The sequence below is a fragment of the Pelecanus crispus genome, chromosome 7, assembly GCF_030463565.1.
Source record: "Pelecanus crispus isolate bPelCri1 chromosome 7, bPelCri1.pri, whole genome shotgun sequence".
NCBI classification, from domain to species: domain Eukaryota; kingdom Metazoa; phylum Chordata; class Aves; order Pelecaniformes; family Pelecanidae; genus Pelecanus; species Pelecanus crispus.
This window is the reverse complement of record NC_134649.1, coordinates 1,186,569-1,213,329: the sequence shown is the minus strand read 5'-3', so window position 1 is coordinate 1,213,329 and position 26,761 is coordinate 1,186,569. Positions and strand designations below refer to the sequence as shown.

At 41.8% G+C, this 26,761-nt stretch overlaps 1 protein-coding gene across 3 annotated transcripts; it reads right to left on the bottom strand.

Annotated features, from left to right (window-relative positions):
* Nucleotides 1-288: 288 nt before the first annotated feature.
* MORF4L1 (mortality factor 4 like 1) lies at nucleotides 289-26,752 on the bottom strand. Of its 3 annotated transcripts, XM_075714676.1 has the most exons (14): nucleotides 26,702-26,752; nucleotides 22,139-22,185; nucleotides 18,916-18,983; nucleotides 17,006-17,071; nucleotides 16,491-16,577; nucleotides 15,669-15,749; nucleotides 12,926-12,988; nucleotides 7,441-7,466; nucleotides 6,734-6,822; nucleotides 6,330-6,431; nucleotides 4,716-4,804; nucleotides 3,255-3,427; nucleotides 2,777-2,861; nucleotides 289-952 (listed from the first exon to the last, which is right to left on the bottom strand). In XM_075714676.1, exons 1-14 carry the CDS (start codon nucleotides 26,739-26,741, stop codon nucleotides 868-870), a joined length of 1,101 nt encoding a protein of 366 aa, XP_075570791.1. In that variant the 5' UTR covers nucleotides 26,742-26,752; the 3' UTR covers nucleotides 289-867. The 3 variants fall into 3 exon arrangements, with proteins under 3 accessions (XP_075570791.1, XP_075570792.1, XP_075570793.1); XM_075714677.1 differs by lacking the exon at nucleotides 17,006-17,071; XM_075714678.1 differs by lacking the exons at nucleotides 12,926-12,988; nucleotides 17,006-17,071.
* Nucleotides 26,753-26,761: the final 9 nt, after the last annotated feature.

The window sequence follows — 26,761 nt, the reverse complement described above, 5'->3', positions numbered from 1 at the left end:
TATGACTGCTTACGGACTACAGAATGATCCCAAAGAATCCACTTCACCCACTGGACTTGGATGCATGGGCTTTAACTACTAGTCCTTAGAACTAAAAAAAAGCACAGCATCTCCAAGGTAACATTGCAGGACTTTATACTACACTTAATACACTTAGATCGTACTTGACAGGAAGGACACTGTCATAAGGCAGTAACTGATGCAAATACAAATATTAGAAACAACACTTGAAATTAAAAAAAAGTTTATTTGAAGATTTGTAAAACAGCTTTGTGAAAGACTAACATTTCCAAGACACTACGATATGATAATGCATTTCCCTATTGTTAGAATATAAAAGAAAAAGTCACAGTCCTTCCACTATCTAAATAAAAGCATACGTTTATGGACCAAACATTTTACTTCCAACACCAAGAAAGTAAATGGGTTTGAAAGTCAGACTACTCGATAGCACCAACACCAGGTGATCACAGCCCTCATGGGTCCGAGAGTCTGGGTCTGTCCTTACTACGCAGTAAAGCGGGTTAGCGAAGCAAATCTTACTGCCAACACAGACCCACGAGCACTGAAGAGTTCATACAATGGAATCATAATGCATTCTTTTTACATAGCATTGATGCAAACAACAGTAGCAAGCCAGAAACACCAAAGAGCTCCCGATAAACTCCAAGCTTCCATTTCGGGACAAGAAAAATCTTCAGAACTTACAAAATGCCAGATCCATTTTAAAACACACAACTTTATTCACTTTATGTTTACCTAATTTGTGCAAGAGAGACATGTGCAATAGAAAGGTGAAGAACAAGATGCAGAAGTGGACAGTATTACAAGGATCCAATTATCACTTCATTGTAAAGCAGCACGGCATTATACCGCTTTCCGATGATACTCGGGAGGGGCTACTTCATAGTCACTGGCGCTAAACAACGCGGAGGAATTCTTTGCTAAATACCTATAAAAATAATGAAAAGATTAAATTACCTTCCTGCCCAAAGCCTCTGTTGTTTAGCATCACAGGAGAATCATTAGGTGTGTGCTGAGACCGTGTAACATGATTTCAAGAGTACAAATCTAACGTGTATCTACTAAAAAGGGAGCTGTGTAAAGCAATTAAAGATTTGACAGCTCATGCCCCCCCCCCAAAAAAAAAATCAAAAATCAATTCCAAACAAGTTGCCAAGCAACTCTGGCTCCAAGTGAGCACAGGGAGGTTAAGATGAACAGGATGAAACAGTTGACGTTTGAGGTTCAGTCAGCTGCTGTACCAAGGATCGATTTACCACTGATCGTACTCAAAGGGACAAGGAGTAGGACACCATGACGTTCTGTCTGCACAAATACGGAACTTAAATGGCTAAATAAATGATGGCTAGAGCAAAGGGAGCAATGGCCAACTAAGTGCGATAGCAGAAGATAAGCATTATACACCATTACTGCTCATCAAATGGATTCAGGGATTTCTGACCAACACACTGGCTTCACATTCCCACCTTTCCAGCCGGAAACTCCTTAGCGCTTGTGCATTTACTTCAGACTTACCCAAAAGACTACGATCTACTCAAGACTTAGGACTAGCCCAAGGCAAGCTTGCCCTGGAAGTCAGGCTGATCCATGTCTAGTTCTACTGCAGAGGTGTCTTGGATTTCCGGAGGGTTTTCTTTCAACTTCCAACCGCTTACCCAATCACACACAGGTAAAAGCTGGCATTTATTGGCAAAACAGCTTAATGCTTTGTTACCCCAATTATTTACAAATCGATGTTTCCAAACACTATCAGTAGGCCACTAAAGTCTTGTATGGAAATACACAGAACATTTCTCTTCTCCATGACATAATCACAAACATAAGTTTACGGCTTTTGTAAATTTGACCAAGAAAATCTGCCAGTACAGCAAAAGCAAAGAGCTGCACCGACGCTGTGAGCTCGCATACAGTTTCGCACCACACACCCATCCCTACCTGTAGGTATAAATAAATTGCAGAAGCATAATACTAAGTTCCTCCAGTGCAGTACAGATACATGGAAGGTGCTGAAGCCATGCTCACACGTATATATGGGGGAACTCAGCTACGACACCTCAGACACTGAACTGAAGTTTAATTCTATTTGAAAATCTCCCATTCAGGAAACATTTACAGGCAAACTAAGCAGCAAGTGACACCATAGTTCCTTATAGCAGTGAGGAGGTATTTCATCACCTGTCTGAAATCAAACATCCTTTTTTTTTTTTTTTTAGAAACATCTTGCATTATTATTTAGGATGAGGTTTTCAACCTAAACGTAACATGTCTACAGCACCACAGTGTAGTGCAGTGCGCTAAAGCTACAATGACAGTTTATCCCAGAAATAACATTACTAAGGTTCATCAAGTTTTTAACATTTGCTCAATTGTTGTTAACTGTTGTGCAATTTAATAGTTTGCTGTAATTGTCAGCTGCTTTCTATAGCAACTACAAATAAATGCTTCAACATTTATTTTGAAACAAGTAGCAGACTCGGACAGTTTAAGTGCAGACTAAGAGATATGTAAACGCAGGTTTAGCAAGCAATACCTCAGTGTAACTGGAGGGAAGTTAAAACCAGGCTTACTCGTGTTACTGTACAGCACAGTTTAAGAACAATTCACTGCAGTCTTTGGTGAACATACCCTGCACAAGCCCAGGATAATATATATACAGTGTGTTATGTAACAATTGTTCACTGGAAATCGGCCATATTACGATAGCCTGCACTCAACTTTTTCTTTCTTGCTGAAAGATGTAAAAAGTACTCACTTTAAGAAGTCATGCAAATAGTTTAACAGCAAAGCCAGGCTCTTCTCATCAAGAGGAGTGTAAGCAAGCATAGCTCCAATTCGCACTGTTTCAAAAGAAGTAGCACTTGTTAGTTATAAACAACTTTAACAAGTATTTCAGTACAGTCCAAAACCTTACAGTAGCATAGAAAAGCAGCCCAGGAATCTATTTCAATATCTAAAGCCCACCTAAAATACCTAGGCTGTTGAAAATCCATTTCCATTCAATATCTAAAGCCCACCTAAAATACCTAGGCTGTTGAAAATCCATTTCCATTCTAAATCCTTGAGCGGCTCTGAACATTTTAGGTACATGGAATAAGGAAAGAATGAAAGCGTATGTGTCATAATAGCTTATCAAATTTCTGCATTGCACACCCACTGAGACTCAAGATAGGAAAAGGAAGCATTTGAATACTCCCGACTGCTCTGCTTCAATCTCTGGAGGCCATACTCACCAAATAACCTCAGCAGGTGTGGGGCACCATAGACTTGCGACATTGGAGCATCTGGGTGATCTGCTAAAATTTCGGCATATTGGGGCCTCTCAAACTTGTACAGTAGCTGGGTTCCCAGCATGACGTTGAAGTATTCTTTAATTCCAGCCACAACTTCATTGACTGCGTACTCCCTGGTAAACAGAGAAAACACCGCAAGTCTTGTTCAAGTGACTGGATGGACACAAGATGAGAGCTGGCTTGGTGACTCCATCAGAATCGTAAAGATCTTTTTACAAGCCTTTAGATTTTTCAAGGGAATTTGTCTGGAGGCCTTAAAATGTACAGCTGCAGGGAATGATGCATTTCAAGACCTCCTTTACAAATGGACTGTTCTGAACTCAGTAAGAATTTAGGCAAACCAAAAAAAGCCTTGCTTTTAGTCATCTCCTCAAAGAAATTAACTCTCAGAGAGGTCCTTTCAAAGCAACAGTAGGTATTTCTAAGGGCACTTAACCAGCTCTTGTGTTTTCGACCAAAGTTAATCCCAACTCACATCAGTTTAAGAGTACAATACTGTAAGTAATCAGACTGAACTCCTGCTTAACGGAGCGGCACAGTCACCCAATATTTCAGGCAACCGACCCTTTCTAACTAGGCCTCTCAATGCCATGCTCCTGCAGGCCTCCAACTTCACAACTAACTGAGGAGTAACTGTGTAGGAATTAGCAGTGACACTGCAAATCTGAGAAGTACAACCCTCACTCCACCCTGCAAACAAATTTAGAACAGACATTAGGACAATTACATAAAAGAATGTTAAAACACCCTGACAAGTCAAAAATACGCTTCCTCTTGAATGGAAGAAGGTAACTCCACACTTCTAGTTTCTCTCCCTTTAAAACAGGAAAGCTTTGTGCAAGAATAAACACACCTTGTTTGTTGTCAGGGCTGGACTGCTGGGGTAATTACAAATACGAATCTTCAAAGCTATCACCTCAAGGTAATTAGCTCTGCCCATCTGATTCTTTTAGAAGTCATCATCTACCTCCCTGTCCCCCACCCCTCTACCTCCAGGAGAGTCCACCCATACAGTAACACTCTGCTCATCTGCTAGGTAGCTTTTCTGATAGTTTGGTCAGCTCATACACAGCAAGTGCCACTGAATTTATTCACCCAACGCAGGAAGCCTGAGCCAGAATGAAGGGGTGGAGAACTATTCCCTTGGCTTATGTCAGCTTCCTTTAAGACAAGGCTTAGGGAAAGTGGGGGAAGCAGAAAGAATACCCAGAAAGCAGAACTGCATTCTTGAATTGAATTCTCAAAGATTTCTAAACTCCTCGATCACCTTGGCCTTGGAACATGAAGCTGGACATAGGGCTGGGCCATGTTTAACAACCTTGCTAAGTTTTCCGTGAAATACAAGTCCAACAACAACAACAGCAAAAGAAGTATTTAAGGTTCGAGATGACCACTACTTACTTGTTATCAGTATTTCCTCGTGATTTTTTGTAGTTTGCATAATCCTCTAAAATGGAGTCAACATTCTTCTTGGCAGGAAGATAGAAGAGCTACACAAGAAGCAAAACCAAACAAATACAAGTTGTCTCATTTATGCAGACATTTATATCTGCACACTAAATTTAAATCGACATACATAAGGACATTTCTAGAATAAAATTATACATAAGGACATTTCTAGAATAAAATTAACAGGTTAAGATGTTAAGTGTTATTAAAGGAACACCCAACTGTTTTAGTTGTGCATACCAAAACCCACCCATAACAGCGACTATATCCACGTTTCCATTTAACATTTGCCTTGCCACGCGCCTGCTGGGAAGTTTCACTGCCTGCACAGCCTGAGGAGCGTTAGAGCTACATCAGAGCTTACAGGATTGAAGACAAATATTCCCAGCCGTGATTCACCAGGGATTAACTTCCATCTTTAATAAGATCATCTGTACCCACAGACACTAGTTCAGTTGTATATGGCAAGGCTCAGTAGTACGGTGAATTCATGTACCAGGGTGTTTGGTTTGTTTTGGGTTTTTTGGGGGTTTTGGTTTTTTGGGTTGGGTTTGGGGGGTTTTTTTGTTTTGTTTGGGGTTTTTTTTGGGTTTTTTGAGGCATGCGCCCCAGTTCATTTATCTATTCCTTTTCACAAGGGCACTACAGTCTGAAGACATTCAGGGGGGGAAAAAAAAAAATTCTCCAGTACTGGAGTCAGTGTAACACATAGCAGTGCTTAAGCACCTTTACTGCTGATACAAGTCTGACATTCACCAAGAAAAGTCAGCCTTATCCATGCATGACTTGAACAAGATTTTTACGTGTCTGGGATTGCAAGAACAGAGACAGTACCTCGGAGTAGCAGTAAGCTACAGCATGCAATTGCAACCTACCAAACAACAGCAAACAGTTTTCAACAGTATCATTTTCTATGCTTCTTGCTGATTTTAGTAAGCAGTTTCACACAAGAAACAAATCAGGATTCATTAATATGTTTTAAGTTCATGAAAACATTTTATACTTTTAAAATGGAAATCAAAGTTTAATTTACTGTATCAGGAAGGTTTATATGGATCCAGCCTGGCAGAAGTTAAGAACTGCTACCCTAAGCGACAGCGTTCTGTCAGAGCTGTAAACAACTTAAGATACAGAACTTGGCAGTGAGTGACATGTAAACAAGGCAGGAAGGAGCCGGGGTAAAATATGCATCACACATGATGTTCCTGCAGACCCATTCTCTATCAAAGTAAACTGTTCAAAACATACCAGCAGGCCAAGTATAGAGTTAACACCACACTTAAAACTTAAATAAGGGTTGTTTTTTTTTTAATTATTTGCCTTTCTAGCTTATCCTCAATTAGACCAAGGCTATTCTACCAATTTACAGGCAACTCTGCTGAGCCACATTCCTACTCACAGGTGACCTTTGGTTAAAATCCAGCGGGAATGAGAACTGTCAAGCAAGCCATCAGGCTGCTGTCAAACTCTACAAGAGATTTCACTACAGTGCACTTAAGAGGATACGAAATTTGGGGTTTATTGTCCTTGCCTATACATGGCCAGACTGTTCTTTTGACAAATTACCTGCTTTTGCCTGGTGATCAAGTCCCAGTCATCTACCAGCCATGGTTTCAGCTCCTCTGGGATTTTCACCTTTACTTCAACTCTGTTCATAAATGTTTCTTCCTAAAAAAAGTGAAGCCAGACCAATTACTTTCAGACAACTGTCCAAGCTAAGGAGTCACCCATATTCCTTGTTTTCACAACTGAAATACACCTGGACTGAGGAATTATTACAGGAATTCCTGTACGCTCCACAGGGAACAAGGAAAGAACTTAGTTTTTTCAAGGCCACTTGGGAACCTTAGCTTTGCAAGTTGTAACATTTCACACTGCCATACTGCAGGACAAAGTATTGCTGTCTGTTTCTGAGCAAAGCAACCTTCCTGTTTTCTGTCAAGAGTCCTGTGAGAATCAGAAATACGTACACTTTCAACCGTTGGATCTACTCGAGCCCTCTTCTTCCTAGGAGGCTGAGGAGTCTCACTGGTACTGCTCCCTTCTCCAATTCCTGGAGCTGTACAGGAAAAAAACCCAGACATTATGCTGCTTAAGAAATCTGGTAAGTCAGTAAGAAATATTAGTAAAAAAAGATTTAGAAGGATTTAAAAGTAAGACTCAGACTTCTCTCAGGTCACCTTTTCACTTTTTTTTCTTGTTTTAAATATTACTTGTATTCTGAAGTTCCAGCTATTTGTGACAGTCTAAACTCCTATATTTACACTTATCTGAAGATGGCAGTTTCTGCATTAAGAACAAACCGATATGTCAGTTTCTGTAACATTCTTCAGAAGAATTTTTGGAACCAGCAACTCATCTTTGCAGGCATGTCACGTCTCCATCTCAATAACAAAACATCAGTTTGACTTTAAATTATTTCAACGGCTCCACGGAGACATCACTTTGCTTTTAATTTGCAAGAGGTCAAATCTTGACAGACTGAAGCAAGTAGTTTGTGTACAAACCAGAAAAGGATGCATTCCTCCTGATCGAGAGGAAGAGACATCTGAAGTCCAAGAGGAACAACACGAGGCAATAGTAAGTAAACTTAGTTGAGGCAGATTTAAGGTGTTATTCCAACTAAGCATCCTTCACTAAGGATATCCACTTCCATACAGAAAAAGGACATACTTACTTTTCTGTTTGTTCTTTTTTGTTTTCCTGCAAGAAGAACACAAATTATTGCACATATAAAGATAGTGGTACTTAAAGAATCGAAAGTAGAAAGACAGAAAAATTGTCCACTAAATTCAGAACAATGAGCAAATACTCAGTGGCCTATGGAGTATTTAGATAAAAGCACACGAAAGAAGTGTCAGATATGATTTAGCATCACAGTTATGATGCTACAAGATTTTTTATTTAACGGGTTATAATTCACCATTTTGGGGGGGAAATCACTAACTTAAACCTACAAAACCCCGGAAGGCACGCCAAGGACACATGAGTATTTAAAAACAGCACTGACTGACACTTACACAAGTAACATCTACAGATGTTTCATACTTTCCAAGTGCTCTTGAGAAACTACACTAGACTTGTAGGTGGTTTATTTCTGTATTTCATTTCTGTATTTCAGGGATCACTCAGAGACAGAGTATGGGACGAGGAAACAGAAGTGCTGGGAATTACCGGATAAACCTCAGCCAACCGAATTAACTTCCAGTAAAGTATTGAAAAAAACCACGCAGTTTTACCACTACAGCAGTAGAGGGAAGTTTAAATAGCACTATCAGAATTATATGCATGAAGCTGCATGGACCGCCTACAACTCCATCGTCAACTTTTAGGGGAGATCACGATTACACTTGCCACTTATTAGAAACATTTGGAACAGTACTAAATAGCATTCTCCCTAATACTTATCTTCTTCCAAATGCTCCTCTCAACCCTTAGTCTTTCTAATTTACACACTTCACACTTCTCTAAAGTGTCTCTATCTTTAGCCCTTAATTTTATTCCAAATGAAAAGCTGTACTTCCAAAATTTTAAGACACCTGAAATACAATGCATACAACATGTAAATATTCAGATAGGTCAAGAGTACCAATGACAAAATTAAACTGTCCTAACAGGTATTTTTGTTATTATCTGAACTTTGTGTATTTACTAACCATTTTTTGAAAGTTTTAATTAAGAGTTCTACTAGGCACATTTCAATTTGCTCACTGTTAATAGGAGTCCAGTCAAACCCCTCAAAAAAATTGCAGATTGTGTGCATAAAACTCTTTACCAGAACAAGATTATTTCCTTGGAAATTCACCACTATCTCAAGTGACTCTTGTATTCAGGCTTTGAACTGGCTTTATCTGGGTCAGGAAGTAGGCAGAGTTTCTAGGAAGGTCTGAAGATAGGAAGAGTAAGGCTTTTTTCAAGCTTCAAGTCAAACAAGCATTAGGCTTAAACTGTGGGCAGAATAAAGATCATCTCTCTCCAGGAAGAAGGAACAACTGCCAAGTCAAGTCACTGATAACAGACTTGTGTATTGAAGAGAAAGTCTTTTCTTCCAAACCTAGAGTAAACAAGGAGGAACAGGGAGTTCTTTCCAGAATTAAAATCACAAGATAAAAATAATGTTAAGCATTAGTCTAGAAGCAGAGTCTTAAAAAACTGGAACAGGCAGGCAATATAAAATTACTTGAAGAACTACCGCAATTAAGACAGTAAACCACATCTGTGTTACTGAAGCACGAAGTCTAGCGTAAATCATTCTAGGCAGTTGCTTGTGCTCTCCCACCTCATTGCTTATACTTCCCAATTCCTTATATTTCAAGTCATATGCCTCTGCTTCAAGTCAAAGCAGCGATCTGTTTGCAAAGTCTAAAAGACAAATCTGAGTTAGGGAACAAACAGAAAGAGCTAAGGTTAGAGACAAAACATTAGCATTTGGCAGATTTTTGACAGCCCGTACAGCAGGCTATCTGGAATAATAATACTCATCACTAGGTGAAGGCAGCTGTGCAAGGTGAAGTGCTGCTGTTGTGTACAGGAATTAAAGCATGCAGTGCACTTGATATCCAGGAGAAAGATGCAGCATCTGTATCACAGAGGTTTATAGACAGCCCTGCTGATAGAAGTTGTAGCCCGAGATGAGCAGCACATCTTAGAATAGCTAGATGCCATTAATCAGACCAAGAAGACTCTCATTTTGAGACATACAGCTGGAGAACACCGTGCATGTTCCTCACGACAGCAGATAATGCCTTCCTCCAAGGACAAAGGGAATGCAAGCTCTGAAGCGGCGCAAAAAGGTGAAATGTATCTAGGATAGATTAAAACCCATCCTTTTGTGCCACTTCACAACTACGCTATGGACAGCAAGCCCTGTACTGCTGTATAGAAGCAGTATAAAAGCTTTCATTGACTTCTCTTTATACAGCAAGTACAGCCCAGCTGCTGTTCTTCATTCGCATATTTCTCTATTGGCTGGCATTTTTCACTGAAAACTGACAGCAAAACCAAAAAGCAGCATGGAAGTTTCAAGGAAGCTTCTGTGAAAAGAGTTTTTAATTAAAAGAGTGAACAGAGCTGCAAGGTGCTAAAGATCTCACAGTTCAAATTGAAAGGATGCATCCCACTGTAGTCAGACATCACCTCCTCAAAGAAGCAGGGCCAGCTATCGGTTCTGGTAAGAAGCTAACCCAGCCCCCACTGCAGGGTTTTATTTTAGCAGAACAAGAACACGCAGCTATAACAAGAATATTCAAGTATTGGGGATCAAAATGTGAGACAATTAGAAAGCCAAAAATAAATGAACTACTGACATAACCATCTGAAATTGTGTAGAAACAAGATAATCGGTAGAAAACAAACAGTATTACAGCTTACAGAACAGCTCACAATGACGAAATGCTATACATCAAAGGTGACAGACTCAGAAGGAAAATAAGCAGTCCATGCCACAAAAGCACAATACTGAACTTCCAACCTCAGTATCCAAACCAGGACTGTGTTCACGATCAAACGGCGAGACTAAAGAGGATGCCATAGAAGACAACGTACTGAAAGACTGCGCTTCACCTTTCCACAGACATTCATCAGAAGACAGATAATCAAGTATCTGTCACAGAACCTTGGGTACCAGCTCAAGAAGCCAGCAATCCTTGCACAAAAGAGTTGGTGGTAATGCTCAGAGCTCTAAACTGGAGTGTCTTCTCAGACGTGCCTAGAAAACTGTCAGTAGAAAATAAAAATAGCTTAGAAAATAGAATTCAATACAGACAAATGATACCAGGAAAAAACCAAGACTTTGGAAGGTTTACTTCCTCCACAACAGTTAGGAGTCCATGACCAGGTAGATAAAAATGTTGTGACAATAACGAGTATTTTACTTTCCCAAAATCCATGTGCCTTTTAAAGGGACTTAGAGGTCTGCTAGAACCTCCCTTTAACAGTTGGTTAAGATATGAGCAGCAGAGAATGAAGGTAGCTACCACTGGATCTCAGATATTTGAGTTCAATAAATTTGTGAGTGCCAGAAAAAGGAGATTAGGTGCCAGTTTACTGATAAAACAACAGTTGTAACCAAGCTATAAGAAATCGAAGTCTCTCCTAATACAAGGCAACTAGTACTAAAAAAGTAAATGAAGAGATTAAAGTGTGAAAAGTAAGTATGTTGGAAAACGGTATGAAATCAGCCACTATTGCTCAAGCAGCTTGGTCACTAACTTAGCTGTGAGAAGCAGCATTCCTATCAAGATTCAATTAAACCATCAAACATTATTAGCAAAAGGAACAAAACCAAGTCCGGATTATATACACATATGTCTCCTGTGCCTGGTCAGGCAGCGTGACCTCAGAAGGCACACAATAAAACTAGAAGAGGTAGAGAGACCAAAGAACAGCTGGTAGCATACAACAGCTTCTACACCAGGAGTAACCAGGCAGACAAGGGCTTTCTCTTGCTGCCAACTGGGCAGGAAGAAGAGGGGAAATGTGGCAGGGGTATCGCTAGTGATAAAAGCTGAATGAAGCTCAGAGCTAATCAATCTTTCCTCAAGACAGATGAAAAAGACCAAAAAACCAAAGCAGCAGACTCTAAAGAGACAGGAGGAGTCATCCTCTTTCCTCCCCTCTTCAACACAGTACTGAATTAAAATGAGAACACGCTGCCACAAGATGATGGGGATGCCAGAAGTCCAAATGGTTCAGAAGGTATTAGATAAATATAAGACAGTCCTACAAAGGGTTATTAAACCCATCACATGGATACAGCCTACAGCTCTGAAGTCCCTTAATTACGGACTGCTAGAAGCAAAAAGGGTATTTGGGGGAGAACAGCCTTCTAGACTTGACTCACTTGATTACCCCTAAGCACATGTTACTGGTGACCATCAGACAGCAGAAGAGGTTAAGAAAATCTCCGGCTCGAGCCGGTGTAGCCATTGCAGTGTTGTTACAGCCCTAGACAACTGGCATGTAGGCAGTGTTCACATGCCGCCTGACATTTAGGACTTGAAGTAGCTTGTGAGAGCGCTACTAGCTGTGCCAAAGATAGCAGAGGATGCCACAAGAGGCATGCAGCAGGAGCATATGCTTTTGAGCAGTATGTTTAGATTAAGAACAAGGCTTTTATTAGAAGAAAAAACAGTAACTCCCAAGTTGAGGTACTGTTTTGAGAGCATCTCTGATGAGACTGCTTGCGTATCTCTCATTTAAAAACACATGCTCTTCTCAATTTTGTTATTCAGTGCCATATCTTCCCTCCAGAACACTCTCAGCTGCCCTTCTTATTTTCCAAGCACCCCTTAACTCTGACTGTTTACTCATTTTTTGCAAGTTAATCATATTAGGCCCATCAAAGGTAGCATAAACCTCTTATAAGTTGGAATTCAGCAGAGCTACATGTAAAACAGTCTGGAGAAGCCAGTATCTGTAGTGCTGCATTTCATTTTTGGCAACCTGCTATAACCATACAATTTTTTTTTTTCTAGATAGCTTCTAGTTATCATAAAATGAATAATTATTTTAAAAACAAGTGTATACAACCTGCGTTTCATGCATATTTCTCTTTGATCAAATATTGCTCACAAATAGTCTCAAAAGCTTTTTGAACCAGTTGCTGCAGTTTACAGAAAGTGTTATTCTGAACAGACCGAAGCCAACAATAAAAATATAGCACGTTAAGGAGCAGGTTCAAACCTCACATTTCTAACACCATCTATTGCAGCAGCCTCGTTCCCCAGACTTACAGAAGGCAGTGCAGTTTGTTACCCAGTTCCGTGGAAGCAGAACTCCAGGCTACAGTAAGCATGCACACCAACCTTCTAGAACTATCCAGTTTCAAAAAAATCTGAAGTCAGTTGTCCTCCACGTCTTTTAAACCGTGGACACACTGAATGCGTTTGACTACTCATACTGTACCCTATCCCAACTGAAAAGGTATACATTTCAGAGAAACTAAAAACTGGTAGTCCATACTGGCTTTTTAAAAAAAAAAAAAAAAAAAAAAAAAAAAGAAAATTATATACTGCAGTACTTATAATTGTTAACTGAACTGCTACCAAAGTTTACATTATTACAACTGAGGACTTTAAGAGTCTCTAAAAGAAATCTATGAAAGCAAGGAGATTTGGATTTCAGGATGAAAATCCTGGTTTGACAATCCATCCTTAACTCACCGCGTCGATATTGTAGGGGTCTCCAAACAGCAAACTGTATGCGCTCCATCTCGTCTGAAAAATCTAGGCACAATGGGGGTTGAGTTAAGGAAAGAATGTCAGACCTAGTGTTTAGCCTTAAAGAGAATCTATTTAAGATTCAAAAATTTACCTTTTTAGCAGCATATTACAGTCTTACTGAACATTCCTGGAGGATAAGTTGTGCTTAGATTGTGATTTCCTTTCCATTATTGTTTGGCTATCTGAAGAGTAAGTTTCAAAATGTAAGTTACCTTTCCCTCTGTTCAATCCTCCAAGAATGCTACAAAAGGTAAATTTTGAGGCCCAAATAGGTTGACAGCGTTACCCTTTTAGAATAGCTGTGTGATCAGTTTCTCCCCCTCCCCACCATCAGTACTTTATGTATCTGCAACGACCTTACAGTTACAACAAGAGAACAATCCAGAAGTTTTATTTTGGAACTGTATTTTGAGGTTTTTCAGAAGCCATCTTGCCTTTAGCTGTAAGCAGGATCTGAGAAGCCGTAGTTTGGTCAATAATAAATTAGTATCAGAACCCTGCATCGCTGCTAGGGTAAGTCAAAGTATTTCCCCTCCCTCAGCCTCCAAACAGGGAAGAAAAATAGGGAGACTTTGTTGAAAGAAGCACAGGTCTAATTTAGAAGGGTGCATTGGATGCTGGTAATGGCTAGAGACTAGGAGCAAGATCAGTGCAACAAGCATATGGGACCCTGTTATAAATAACTTTCATAATGCAAGACTGCTGTTCTAATGATAATAGTTTTCCTCCTTCCCCTTTACAACTCTGAAAATCCACCATCAAGGAATTAATTTTTCCAATCAACATGAAACAGAAGTTTCAGAGAATTAGCTTATTGTCTGTTTTGCTATGCTGGAAACAACCACCCATGCCTAGGACAGCGATGACAGCAAAAAGCAAAGCCCCTCCCTTGCCCCAACTGGTTTCAACCAGAGAGTAAAGACAGACCTGGTAACATGCTTTCAGGCTTTAGAGTTACACAGAGGCTCACGATGAAGTCATGTTTGCTGTGTGGGTCTCCCCTGGACGCGACATTATTAGGTGTGGTTGACAGGATCAAGCCAACTTTGATTTCAAGCACAGGTTACCATTTAGCATTTACTCAGCCAGAGAGAACAACTCATCCCACTGCAACCAGCCTGAACTCCCAAGATGACTAAAGCCGACAGTATGGGGAACCCAGGCCTGAAGTTACTCTTGGGATGTTCTCTATAATGCAAATCGTAGACATTTACCACTGAGTCACCGCTACCCGTGTCAAAGTTACACGTGCAATTAATTCTACTCCCACTAACTAAAATGCAAGACAACTCAGGTGCAACAACCCCTTAAGCAGCCGAATTAGTAATGGTCATAATTTAGATTTGTTTTAATTAGATTTTAATTCTAATGACATACATTAGGAACTGTCTAAACAGGCTTGGTTTGGGGTATTTTTCACCCCCAAATGAAGACCAACAGGTGACTAGGTCCCTGTCAGAGGTCCGTCCTGAGCTGACGGAGCACGCCAAACCGGTGGTGTTAAAGCACCTCAGAATCTACAGCAACAGACCACAGGGGAGTACGCATGCAGCACGATGGCCAGATCCATCGGACTCCCCATTCCAGAGACCAAGAGCAAATTTACAGCCTTGGCTAGGCTTTGACTAATCCCAAAGTGAAATCTGCATTCAGGATCTAGAGAAAAAAAAAAAAAAAAAAAAAAAAGAAAAGAAAAAACCAAAACCCATACCCACTACCGCTGCACTTCTCAAATCAATGATACGTATTTCCTAACATAAAGTTGCCCATAAATGAGACATGAAATCTGAGGCTGCTGCCAAATGCTCTTCTTGGGAATTGATGTCATTTCAGCAGCTTCCTCATGAAGACTAGAATCATAAATGAAGTTAGGAGTTCAAAACATCACATTAGTAATGACCATCTTCAGAATTAAGTACTACCCCAAACAGAAGAGTTTCATGGCACACGAGCAAAGCGGTAGAGCTGATTGTATGAGAATCTAAACATAACACCATACAAGCCTATTCTGAATAACAAAAAGGATGGAATGAAAGAAATCTGACAGGTACATCCTGAAATTCTTTTTTCTAATAAATGTCTGAGCTTGCTTCTGGTCTCTTAAGATGCAAAACCATTTTTAATAGCATATGGGTTTAGTTTTGTCAAAAACAGCAAAACAAAGACTCCTTAAATGCAGTTTTAACAATTGTACAGTAAGAAGGCAAGGCATTTCGAGGATTTCATTCACAAGTGCTTGCACAGCTTGGAAGAACTGTAAAACTCTGTATAGAAACCGATTTCAACGAGATACACGAGTCTTACAAGGACTCACCACTTTTTGAGTGTCAATTCACCAGCTTAAGAGGAATAGAGTGCAAAAAAGTAGAGAGTGTTAGCGTCTACTCAGTACCTTGGTTCAGTATGAAACACTGCACAATCTAAGAAGGCAGTTTTAATAAAATACTTCAAAGGCCTTTTAGATACTGCAAGAGTGAAACACAACTTTTGTATGGGTTGTGTCAGAAGTAATGTAGTTTAGCCTGCAGAACCATTCTAAGAAAAAGTACTATTTAAAGATCAATAGTAAAACTGACAAGCAAAAGTTTGGGAGGTTTTTGGGGGTGGTTTGTTTTGGGCGTTGGGTTTGTTGGGGTTTTTTTTGTTTGGTTGGTTGGGTTTTTTTAAATAAAAAGCTTCTTACACTTCAACATTTTTCTGCTGCAGACCAGAAGTCTTCTTTCCCGGAGCAGCACCTCTCATCTTCCCCTCTGCATATTGTTCCCTTTAAAAGAATAGGTAAATTTGTAAATAAGACTTTAATGGAAAAAGAAGCTTGTTTTCCCTCAAGGGTAACAGATTTTGCAAAACATTTAGAGAATGTCGAGCAAATAGCTTTGCAAATCAGTATGTGTCACGAGCAGGAAAAAATTCAACTCAGCCTCAAGAAGATTGAGGCTTCTTCATACAACACTTAGCAGTATGAACACCCATTTCCTCCCCCTCCCACCATCCTTGTTACTCTGAATCACTTGGCAGCAGCACACTGTGTCTGAAAAATATAAAACAACTTCTCAATAAAAGCATTTCTGTTCAAGAAATACAAGCTTAGCATTCATAAAAAAGTAGCTGTAGGCATCCTGAAGCTGTCCGAGAAGACCCTTACCGCTTAACAACATATTTTAAGGATACTGCACAAGGGTCATTTTTAGCCACCTAATTTCTACAGTACAGGATGTACTGGCAGTTAGTCAGGCTGCCTCTCCGTTTCATCAACCTGCTCTTCCTTAAAACCTCAAGTCACCATTTTAAAGCTCAGTAGCAGCTTGCTCCTTCTAAACTGCTAAAGGACAAAGATCAGAACATCTCAGCCAAAGCACCTCAAGAATAAATGAACATATGAACATCTCTTGAAGGCTTTTTTTTTTTTTTTTTAAACTCACTAACTTCCCTTTATATATAGTTGTTGGATTGAAGCTCTATAAAACATTATTTACTGACAAGGACCTCTAACAAAAATACTTACTGATTGGCCTTTTGAAGTTCTTTTTGTTTCTGCAAATTGGTATCCACGTATTTGAGCACTCTGCTTTCTGGAACCCATTCATCCCAGCTGAAAAAAATTTAAAATCGAACGATCATTCAAAAACATTACATAATTGCATTCTACATGCAATAGTCAATTAAGCTTCACAGAATTTGAGACTGAACTCTGCTTTTGTGTCGAGTCATGGACTGGCACAACTGAAAGTGTAAATTATCAAAACGCATTCCCCACTGACTGAAGCTGTAATGATTTTTCTAGGGAAGTGTAACCCTCAGTCATTTCCAAAGAGTTTCCCAAACTTGAAGGATGGGCAATTTAGGAGGGAGGGGACTGTCTTTAATTTAAAAGAAGCATCTCAGGAGAGAGAAAAAAAAAAAAAAATTCTACGCTTACTAAATTATGGGACACCTGTAGCCATAACTATATTATGAAGCAAGTTTCCTTTATCTATTCCAACATTTTATAGGTTAACAAATTCAGCAATAAGATCTTACTGTAAGAAGAAGAGCTCTGATTTCTGTCTGTGAAGGAAACCAAGATGGCATGAATATTTGAAGAATCTGAAGTGAACGATTTAAGAGAACAGGTGTTGGGGAAATTGCCATTACGAGCAAGAATTCCACTTTGACAAAGAGTGGATTATCTGAGCAATCTGACAATTTATTTCAAATAAAACACATTAAAAGTGGCCAAGGTATTCTAAAGTATGCAAGTTACAGCTCTTTATATAGAGTTCTGCGCCGTTTTCATTTCATGGCAATAGCTGCCAGCCTTACAACATCAAGGCGTCAAAACCAATACTACTACAGGAGTACAAGGTCTTCAAGAGTGTTAAGACGCGGCAAGCTTCGCATCCAAAAGTTAGAGAAACACGTGTCCAGCTGTACACATTCTAAGACTATGTTTTTAGGATAGCGCTTTGGTCAGATATTTAAGCCACTTGTCTTACTCCTGCCTGTACCGCTGCAAGAGACCTTCAAAAGAAGTGCTATATAACTGTGCGGCACATTGTACTGTACGATGAAAAAGCTTTTTTGGTATCCTAACTGTTGATATTTGCAAAAAAAAAAATTAAGAAGTTGAGCAATTAACAAGTAACAAAGGACCGTAATTACAGAAACCAAAATTAAGGAGTCACATTGCCCCAGTTGTCTAGATCTTGCAGCAACGCCACTTTTAATGTAGTTAATTGGAAGCTTGAAGGCAAAAAAAAAAAAAACCAAAACAGCGCAAGCAAGAAAAGCAGGAGTCACGACATCACTTATGGCACCTTCAGAGATAAACAAGGAGAGGAAGTATCAAATTTATGCTGCTTCCTTAATATACAGCAGCCACCATAAGAACCAATTACGCTCCCTGTAACTGTCGGTGTTTACAATAAAACATTTATCTGTCCATTTGGCAGGGAGGGTGTGCGGGCGCATGTTAAAAATTTACATATTAAACCATGAAGTTCAGCTTTTAGTCACATCAGTGAGATCATGATACTAGCGACTAAGAATCTCCACTCTAGAGTCTGCAGCACTGAAATGAAACAAACCCAAACAGAACAGGAAAAAGCGCTCTCTGAAAGACTTCTGGAGTCCGAAGAGCTGAAGCTTTTAATCGCTAAGAAAAAAACCTGCCCTTTTCCTGAATTCAAAACCTAGTGACAGAACAGATTTCAAATGAAAGACCAGACAGACAAGTACATAAATGCGATCATCTCATGAAAGCATTCACCTTTAATAGGCTGAACATTTATTTCATGGAGATGTCTTTATTCTTCAGAAATCTCTCACCTAGAATCCTACCCTTTTTGCAGAAGGGAAAACTAACTTTACCTTAGCATGAGAGGCAAGAACTGAAATACAGGCTAAGCCTGCTCCTATAAAGGACTAAAATAGACAGTCTTTCCCATTCTGGACGCAGCCTTCGCTAAGGCATGCTTCTCCAAACCTTTGCTGCCAAACTTGGCCGCCGAAAGCGGTATAAAAGTAAAGTACACTGTGTATTTGAGTAGAGCGTTTTGCTCCACCTCAGTGGGGGTTGCCTCTCCTACCAACACACAACAAGGAAGTTTTTGTGCTAGATATTTCTGCCAGGGAGGAATTACAGTAACTATTTTCAAACTTGAACAAACAGAACAGTATAAAGCGTTCCCATTAGTCTAGTGACACCCTAAGCTAGCCTGTCTATGCAACCAAAGCGCTGAAGGAAATGGTTAGTGAGGCAATGTTTTCTTTGCGTTACTATTAATCATTGGCTTATGTATAAAAATCGTTTAAAAATCAATTTCAGAAACAATCTCCTAACGACACGGACACGGTAGTGCTAGTCCATCAAGCTCGCATTCAAACTGTCAAAGCCTGCATTTTCCCGTAAAGGAAAATGAAATACTGCTTTCATTTTATGCAATACTTACTTTTTATTCCAACCACTGTAATGGATAAAGTATTTCACTTGCTTGTCCTTTATGGCAACCTTTACACACTGGAACAGAGAAGAAAGCGCAGTCAGTACCAACGAGAACAAAGAGATCCGAATGGCTTTTGCTTTTTTAGCTTTCAGAGTTTAAACATGCAGAGATTTCCATGCAAGCGATTGAAATACCGGCAGCTATTTCACAGCAGAAAGTACGTTCTCTAACACAAGTCGCTGCCTACTGAGGGGATTTGGAAGGGCTAGGCAAACAAGCGACTCTGCTCAGCTACCCAAAGGGACACCTTCGTTCAGAAGGACCAGAAAGCCCTGAGGATGACCAGAAGAGTAAACAAGCAGTCACTCCACCAGGTGAGCCGAAAGCCATTCGCTGGAGAGCTTGTTCACATGCAGGCCCCCACCTCACAGACAGGTAAGCTGGCTGAAGTACAGGAGTCTTACAAAAGTAAAATAAAGAATATGGATCTCTACAGCCACAGAGCGCGCACTGTGTTCAGCAGAGAGAGGTGCAGTAAGGGCTTTTTCTCGGTTAAGAATGTAGAGATGAAGTAAATAGACGGTTATTTCCATCAACAGACTGGCCTGGGAACACAGTGGCTTCCTCACGCACCGACATTAAGGCGGGAGCATTAAAAGAGGGAACACTACACAACAAGGTTGCTCCAACCGCTCCGCAGGATCGCTCGGATTCAGAAGCGTCCCTCGCAAACTGTTCTGCCTTGCGGTTTAGCACAGCCCTACTCGCAGCCTGCAAGACCCTGCCTCGGCTCATCCAGAGGGGTACGTCCAGGTGAGCCGATCAACCCTGCACGCTGCCCGACAGCAACACAACCTCCTCCTGCCCCGGCGGTCTGGCACGTACGAGCTCAAGCTACCACATCTATAGAAAAGAAAAACACAGCCAGAGACATGCCTCTTCCTGCAAAAGCACAGCCCAGAACAGAAACTACGCAACCCACCTCATGTCCCTGAACTTTTTAGCTATACCAAATTAAATCCGCCAGCTTCAGCTTGGATAAGGCACTTCATCCAGAAAGGTGTCAAGTCTTGTCCTGGATACACCGAGACACAGACGCCACTGTACCACTTCATCATGAAATAATGAGGGTGTCGTAAAACATGGAAGATTCACCCTCCTTGGCTCTAGCTTTTAGTCCCTTTTTAAGGATTTTTTTCCATTGAAGTAAAAAATGACTCATGAAAGTTGTAATTGCCATTTCCTTTCCATGCTAATTGAGTTACCTCTAAGTATTTGAGGGGGCAGAGACTTCTGTACAGCATTTTCTCAACACCTGTGTGGTGACTCCTTCCTGTACCCTCTCCAATTAAAAAAAAAAATTAATTGTCAACACAGAGAGGAACATCATATTGCAGTACTAATCTCCAAAATGCCACGTATTGAACTTAAACTCAGTCTCACCTAGGCCTGCAACTAGGAGTAAGGACATCCTAATCTTTGATATACTACTGCACCAGCGGCTCATTTTGGCAGTCCTGGAGTTAAAGCCAGCCAAATACAGACCGTGTCCTTAAGAAGCGTCTACTTGTTCTGAAGCATGTAAGAGCTCAGCATGAAGTAAAGAAGATTCAAATATATTTCTGTACCAAAATATTTGCCCTTCCTGCCGGAGGCTAGAAGTGTCTTAAGTGAATCTCATTGAACTCTGCATTGCACAGAGAGGTACAAACTGTTACCGTTTGTCATAATTTTTCATACTACTCTTAACACAAACAAGTGCTTCTCTCATCATCTTGCCATGGGAAGCCAAGGATATGGTCATCAGGAACAAAATAACTTACGTATTGAGAATCACAGAAGAAAAATAGATCAGAGGAACAGGAGGAAAGCTACGGTTATTATTCATTACTACCTACAAAGTATCTTTGTAAAATTAAACCCCGTTCCTTCTGCCATTGCAGGAGCCCAGAAGGATCCAGACTCTCAATAATACCCAGCCCAAAGCTACCTTGCCGACTGGGAAATCCCTTCTAGCGCACCAAGCTGGCAGAGCCAGCTCCTGCAATACTCATTCCACCCTTGCGTAAAGGAGAAGAGGGGCACAGCACGGAGAAGCACACCACTGTAGCGGCTCTAGGCTGTTTAATTGACCAAAGAGTTAAAGATTGCAGCTAACAGAAGTCTGTTTCCACAAGAACAGAAGCCTTGATTGCTCCCCTCTCTGTACTAGCACCTGGGCAGGCGCTGGCAGAAGACAACACTCTGAGCATACATTCACAAGGAACGTGTCCTCCGGTTCTAGAGCAAGGGAGAGAACAGAGTAGAATCACTAAAGCAAAAGCGTTTTCGACAAGCACGTCCCCTGTCAACGCTCTGGACGTTATTTTAACATTAGAATGACTATTTCCTGATAGCATGAGGAGAGATGTCAAGTAGTTCGAGCTGCCTCCTTACGACCACCTCTCTGCAGCTGTCCCAGCAGTTAACATTTACTGGCACTAAAACCTAATGCATTTAAATCTCCGTTTAAGGTGCTCCAGGAATTTCTGCGAGTCTTCTAATCCACAGAGCTACAAAGGCCCTTTGTTTCAATTTCAGAGGAAGGCAGCCGAATTAGGAGCTACACCTTCAGTAAAACAGATGGCATGGCAGGGGCATCTGCTCAAGGCCCACAAGAAGAGCATGCCATTGAAAGCCTTGCAGCAGAGGCCTGCAACTGAAGCAGCAGGGACACTCCTCCAAGTCACAAATTCGCAACGCGTGGTTTTGGGGGTTAAAAAGCCAGAACTGAGAATGCCACTTCCTTTGTCACTTTAATCCAGCATTACCTTCCGCAGCGTTGTCCCATTTGAAGACCACTGATCGTACTCAAGCCACCTACACCTCTGAGGAAGCTCAAACTGCAGCTTACTAGTTCATGCATTAGCACCAGCACCAAGTCCTACAGCACAAATGCTTTCCAGTGTTCTGGGGACACAGGTGTATCAGATGTTCAACACATAAGACCACCCGGCCTTTAGCAGGTTACTGGAATAGCTGCAGAGTGTCATTGTTTTTAATAAAATTTTTCTATAATATAGAGCTCCAGGATTTAAAACTAATTCATTTCACACATTATCAGGTTTTCCTTCATTTTAGTTGCAGTCCTTAATCCTATCTAGTGAGGCAGAGCAGGTAAACTGACACAATTCCGTATTTTCTTGGGGAACAGTCAGAACCAACTGCAGCCATAAGCAACCACACATACCTTTGCTTCATAAAGGAGAGGTCCATGAAAACAAAGCACTCGTTCACCTGAAAGAAAGTTGCAGATAAACATGTTAGACCACCACCAAAGTGCCATTTCTGTAAAATACGTCATCAATTACAACATAGAATGAACCCAGTGTCAACCTAGAAAGAAATTCAAAGGCAGATACTGATGTGAGAAGAAAATTCACTCTCGTACAAAAGAGGATCAGAGCTCTGATTATTTAAGGCCATAAAGCAAAGATTCCGGAGGACCTCCCTGAAGAGCACTCATGCAAGGGCAGCTGCATGCAAGCCGTGTCCAAGCATGCCCAGGGTTCTGCGGAACGGCTGGTGACTTCGGCAAACAACTGGCACCAAAACTTACGTTCCTGCCCATACTGCCAGCCACTGCCAACTCAAGCTATGGACGCCCTTGCATCCTGTTGCAAGGCTGGCACAGAGAACTCCTTCAGAGCCTTCAATTCCAGATGCAGACACCAAAACACGCTGGCTCGATACAAACGGACCACTTCAGCCTAAGGGCTCAAGAAGTAAGCAGGTAAAACCGTCCTGCAAGGGATTCTTTAGTCTCCATGACATTGCATTTCGACTCAGAGCAGGAAATTAGCTGTCACAAGAGACGTCACCTCTGCAACTTAAGCTTCTGACACAAATGAAAGCAAGTGTCATTAGTACTCCTTTTCCTGCAGGAAGGACACCGTCTGGTATTTCTAGTTCAATGAAGCCAGGAAGAGAGAACACCGACATTGTTTCTCCATCCGACTTGTGGGACAGAAGAACGCCAGGTCTGTGCAACAGCAAGAAAAAATGTTCACTTTGTGGTTTTTAAGTAGGAAGAGATTGTTCTTCAGTCTGTTTTTTTTTTTCCTCAATGGCAAGGTCTTATTGTGCGGTTACGTTGTGGGAATTTGAACGTACTTAACACAGGATATCTGAACACAGATGTTTCCTTCTTGAAAGCTGCAGTCCCTCACCTTTTCAGAGAGACAAGCTGCACAAGGCACTCCAGGGTGCAGCACACATCCAGTTCTTGCCACCGTTTCCTGCGCGTACGGGACAGAAGAGAGCTGTCACGGTCACCATGTGCATGCTGTATGGTACGCACACGCCGGTTTTCATCCAGTCCCCTGGCTGGGCTGGGAAGGAGCAGGCTGGATCACCGGTAACACAACCCTGGACGCCTTCTTCCCTGCGAGCAGCTCAGGAACGACCAGTTCACGGGCTACAGGTTTAGAAGTACCCTCCATCGTAAATGCACTCCGCTCTTCAAAACCCCTTTCTGCATATTCTAATGATAAATACGGTCAGTGGCACATCGTACCATTAACTCTGACCCTCTTGAATCCTGTTCAGTTCTGGCTTTATTTGCCTCTTTTTACCCTACAGGCACATAACTCAACATTAATGAAACTTTTAACCAGATGGGCTCTAAACAGACACTGACTCTGCAAACAGAAATTGGATGTCCCCGCATCTCAATTTTTTTTTTTTTTTTTTTGGTGAGGGTGCAGAGCAGTTCTTTTGCTCATTCCCAAAACACACTTCTGGCAGGGTCAGGGCAGTTACACAGTTTGTCGGGTGGCTGACGACAAACCACCCGATTGTGCTCGAAGCAGACGAGGGAGGATTCAGACACACCATTTCACCACCAAGATGGGGAGATGAGCAGGTACAGCAACAGCCTCTTCAACCAGCACGGCTACTGTCGCATTTCATCTAACACATCCAGACTGATCGAACAAGATGCAACTATAAATTTACTATTACTTTGCTAGGCTGACTAGGAAGAACTGCTCATGTTTTAAGATTTCATTATCATCCAATCTGTAGGCTCCTGTGCTCTCTGTAGAGCTGAAACAAGTATTCACATTAAAGCCTAAGAACACAAAACTGGGTCAGAAATGAGTTTCAATTGGTAAAATGCTTCTACGAATCAAGAAGGAAAAACGTTTAGAAGGGTTCTCACGGAAGTGCCCATTTTGATACATTCAGTACTTTTATTTAAAAGAAAGAGAAAATATCTTTATCATCAGGGCTAACAATCAGAAGTTACTATCACCCTCATGCGTCATAGTGCTCGCTAGTGCTACTGGAAAACACACGATTATTGTGCGAGGTCTTTCTAGGTAAGATGTCCACAGTTAGCAAGAATTATTTTATTTTTTTTAAAAGACAACACAAATCTCAGTCTTGCAGAAAGGGTTCTTCTGTTTTCCCAACAACCTAGCAGGCTCTTGCTCCTTCCCAGCTTACTGCAGACATGCACGAGGCCTCCCTGCATCTACAAACCATTCTCTCCCACACGCTGCCACCGCCGCAGCGAAACGCCCGCGCCTACTCCTCATCCCAAAGGTGGCATTTGCAGGAGAACAGCCCTTTAGCTGAAAATACCGGAACGTGCTCTGCTAACACCCCTGAATGCCAAGCTGGGCTCTGGACGGGCACGTCTTCTGGCCTCCCCGTGCCGTCAGGAGCTTCACGTGAGGAAAAGCTCCTGGAAGTCAGAATTCAGCCGCCCGCTCCTTCCAAGTGTTTTTCACATGCAGGGTATTTGCAGAAGCAAGAGGTTCTCAATCTGCGGATCATGGATACAACTACCGGTGAAGTCTTCCCGTTGATGTCAGAACAGCGGGCTAACTAGCATCTTCAGAACAGACCAGAAAACACAAATCTCATCAGCAGAAGGAGGAGGAAAAAAAAGAATCTGCCTTCCTTAAGCAGCTCCGCAGTTTAATCTGACATCCGAGACTCTCCTGTATTTGCTTTTAAAAAAGCCAACATTGAGATGCAGAACACCGTAAGTACCTACAGCTCTCAACTCATAGGTGCCGCGACGCCGATCTCCTTTCTCATGCCTGCATAAATACATCAGTCCCTCCATTTCAAGGGGTATACTCAAACTTCTAGCTTGACATTTTGGTTTTCCTAGCTCTCCTAGATTTTGACAAGAAATTCAGTCTCCTCCTCGCCCTCTGCTTTGTGAAAAATGCCAATATGGATAACTTCCAAGTCTACCTACTGCTCTTCGATGTACATCCAGCTCAAAAATCTACAATTACAATAATTTTCATTCCTCATGCTGTGAAGGGCCACAATAAAGCATTTAAGCTTTAGGCCTGCAGGAAGCTTTCTTCACAGCACTTTTCTCCCTTTCAATGTTACAGCTGAGATCACAAACACATTTACATTGTGGAAAAAAAGCCTAAAAATTTTAACTTCGGTACTGCACTTAGGTTGCTCATATTCCTACAGCTGCGAACAGAATTTCAGCCTGGAAATCTACTTAAGTTTTAGTTTCTGCAGTTCACTTGATTTCAGATTAATTATTATAATGTGAATCATATGCTGAAATCTTGATTATTTCTGCAGGTTAATAATACCATTGCTATTGATGCACGGAACGCTGATGCACGACCCAACACGTTCCGACACAAGCAGCCACGAAGGACATACAATTACAGGGTTGTTGCAGCGACCCGGAATGGCCGGCTTCCAGGCACTCTTCTGCAAACTGCGCTTTTAAAGATAAGTCACAGGGAAAGTCCTGCTTAGAAGCCAAAGTGAGGGACAGGTAGAGAGGAAAGGGCAAAGAAAGTTTTCATGTACCGTTGTCTAGCATTTTCATGTACCTATATTAGTATCAGCCACAAGCATTATAGAAAATCAAAATGTGTGCAAAGTAAGTCTCAGAAAAAGCATAATCCTAAACCTTATTCACCTAAAAAAAAAAAAAAATCTGGTCTTTTGCTGTAAACATGGATTCCACCACAAGTGCCAGCTGCAGCCCAAATACTGTCCCCATGCCCCCTCCTGCGTGAGCATCCCTAACTGAGCTCCCTTTCACGGAAACACAGATAATAACCCCGTTTCAAACTCAAGAAAATAAAAATCCTGACAGACTTAGGGGATTTCAACAGTTTTAATGCCAACGAACGTCCACGCCTGCAAGAAAACGAAGCATATTTAAAATAACAGGGGGTGGGAAGGCCCCACGTCTTATCGGGAGGGAAGATGAGGAACAGGAAGAGAGACAAAGGCTATAGGAATTTTTTTTCCTTCCCCCCCCCCCCCCCCCCACACACACTGTCACAGCGCGAGGGCTGAGCAGCGCAGGCAAAGCAAACCCCGGTTACTCCCCTGTGCTGAGGGTGGCAAAGGCTGGGCTCCAAACCCGGCCGGGAGCCCACGGCCTCGCCGAGAGCTCGCCTCGGAGCCACGGGCCCCGGCGCTGCAGCGCTGCTCATTTATTAGCAGTAATTAGTCATTTATTAGCGGAGACCCGGCCGCGGGCAGGGCTGCCTCAGCAAGGGCCGCCCCCCCCCCCCCCCAGCACAGGCCGGATGCTTCAGGAACCGCAGCGCGATTTTATTTTCTTTTTTTTTTTCTTCCCCCCCCTTAAAGCGCTTCCTTTGTTTCCCCGCGGCCCACCCGGCCGCCGCCGAGCCAGGGAAGCGGGGGGCAGCGGCGCGTTCCCAGCCGGGCCCTCCCGCCGGCGGCAGCGGGAACCCCCCCGCCCCCGAGCAGGCCGCTGCCCCCCCGCCCCCCCCCCAGCACTCACCCTCCTGGAATTTGGGCTTGGGGTCCTGCTTGGGCGCCATTTATAAGTGCCTCGCCCTCC

Bases quoted from the DNA above. Each gene is read 5' to 3' on its own strand.
- MORF4L1 (XM_075714676.1), bottom strand. From the start codon at position 26,741: ATGGCGCCCAAGCAGGACCCCAAGCCCAAATTCCAGGAGG. The intron at 22,186-26,701 runs GTGAGTGCTGGG...ACTTTCTTTCAG, and splicing joins CAAGCCCAAATTCCAGGAGG to GTGAACGAGTGCTTTGTTTT. The intron at 953-2,776 runs GTGAGTACTTTT...TTATTTTTATAG, and splicing joins TATTTGCATGACTTCTTAAA to GTATTTAGCAAAGAATTCCT.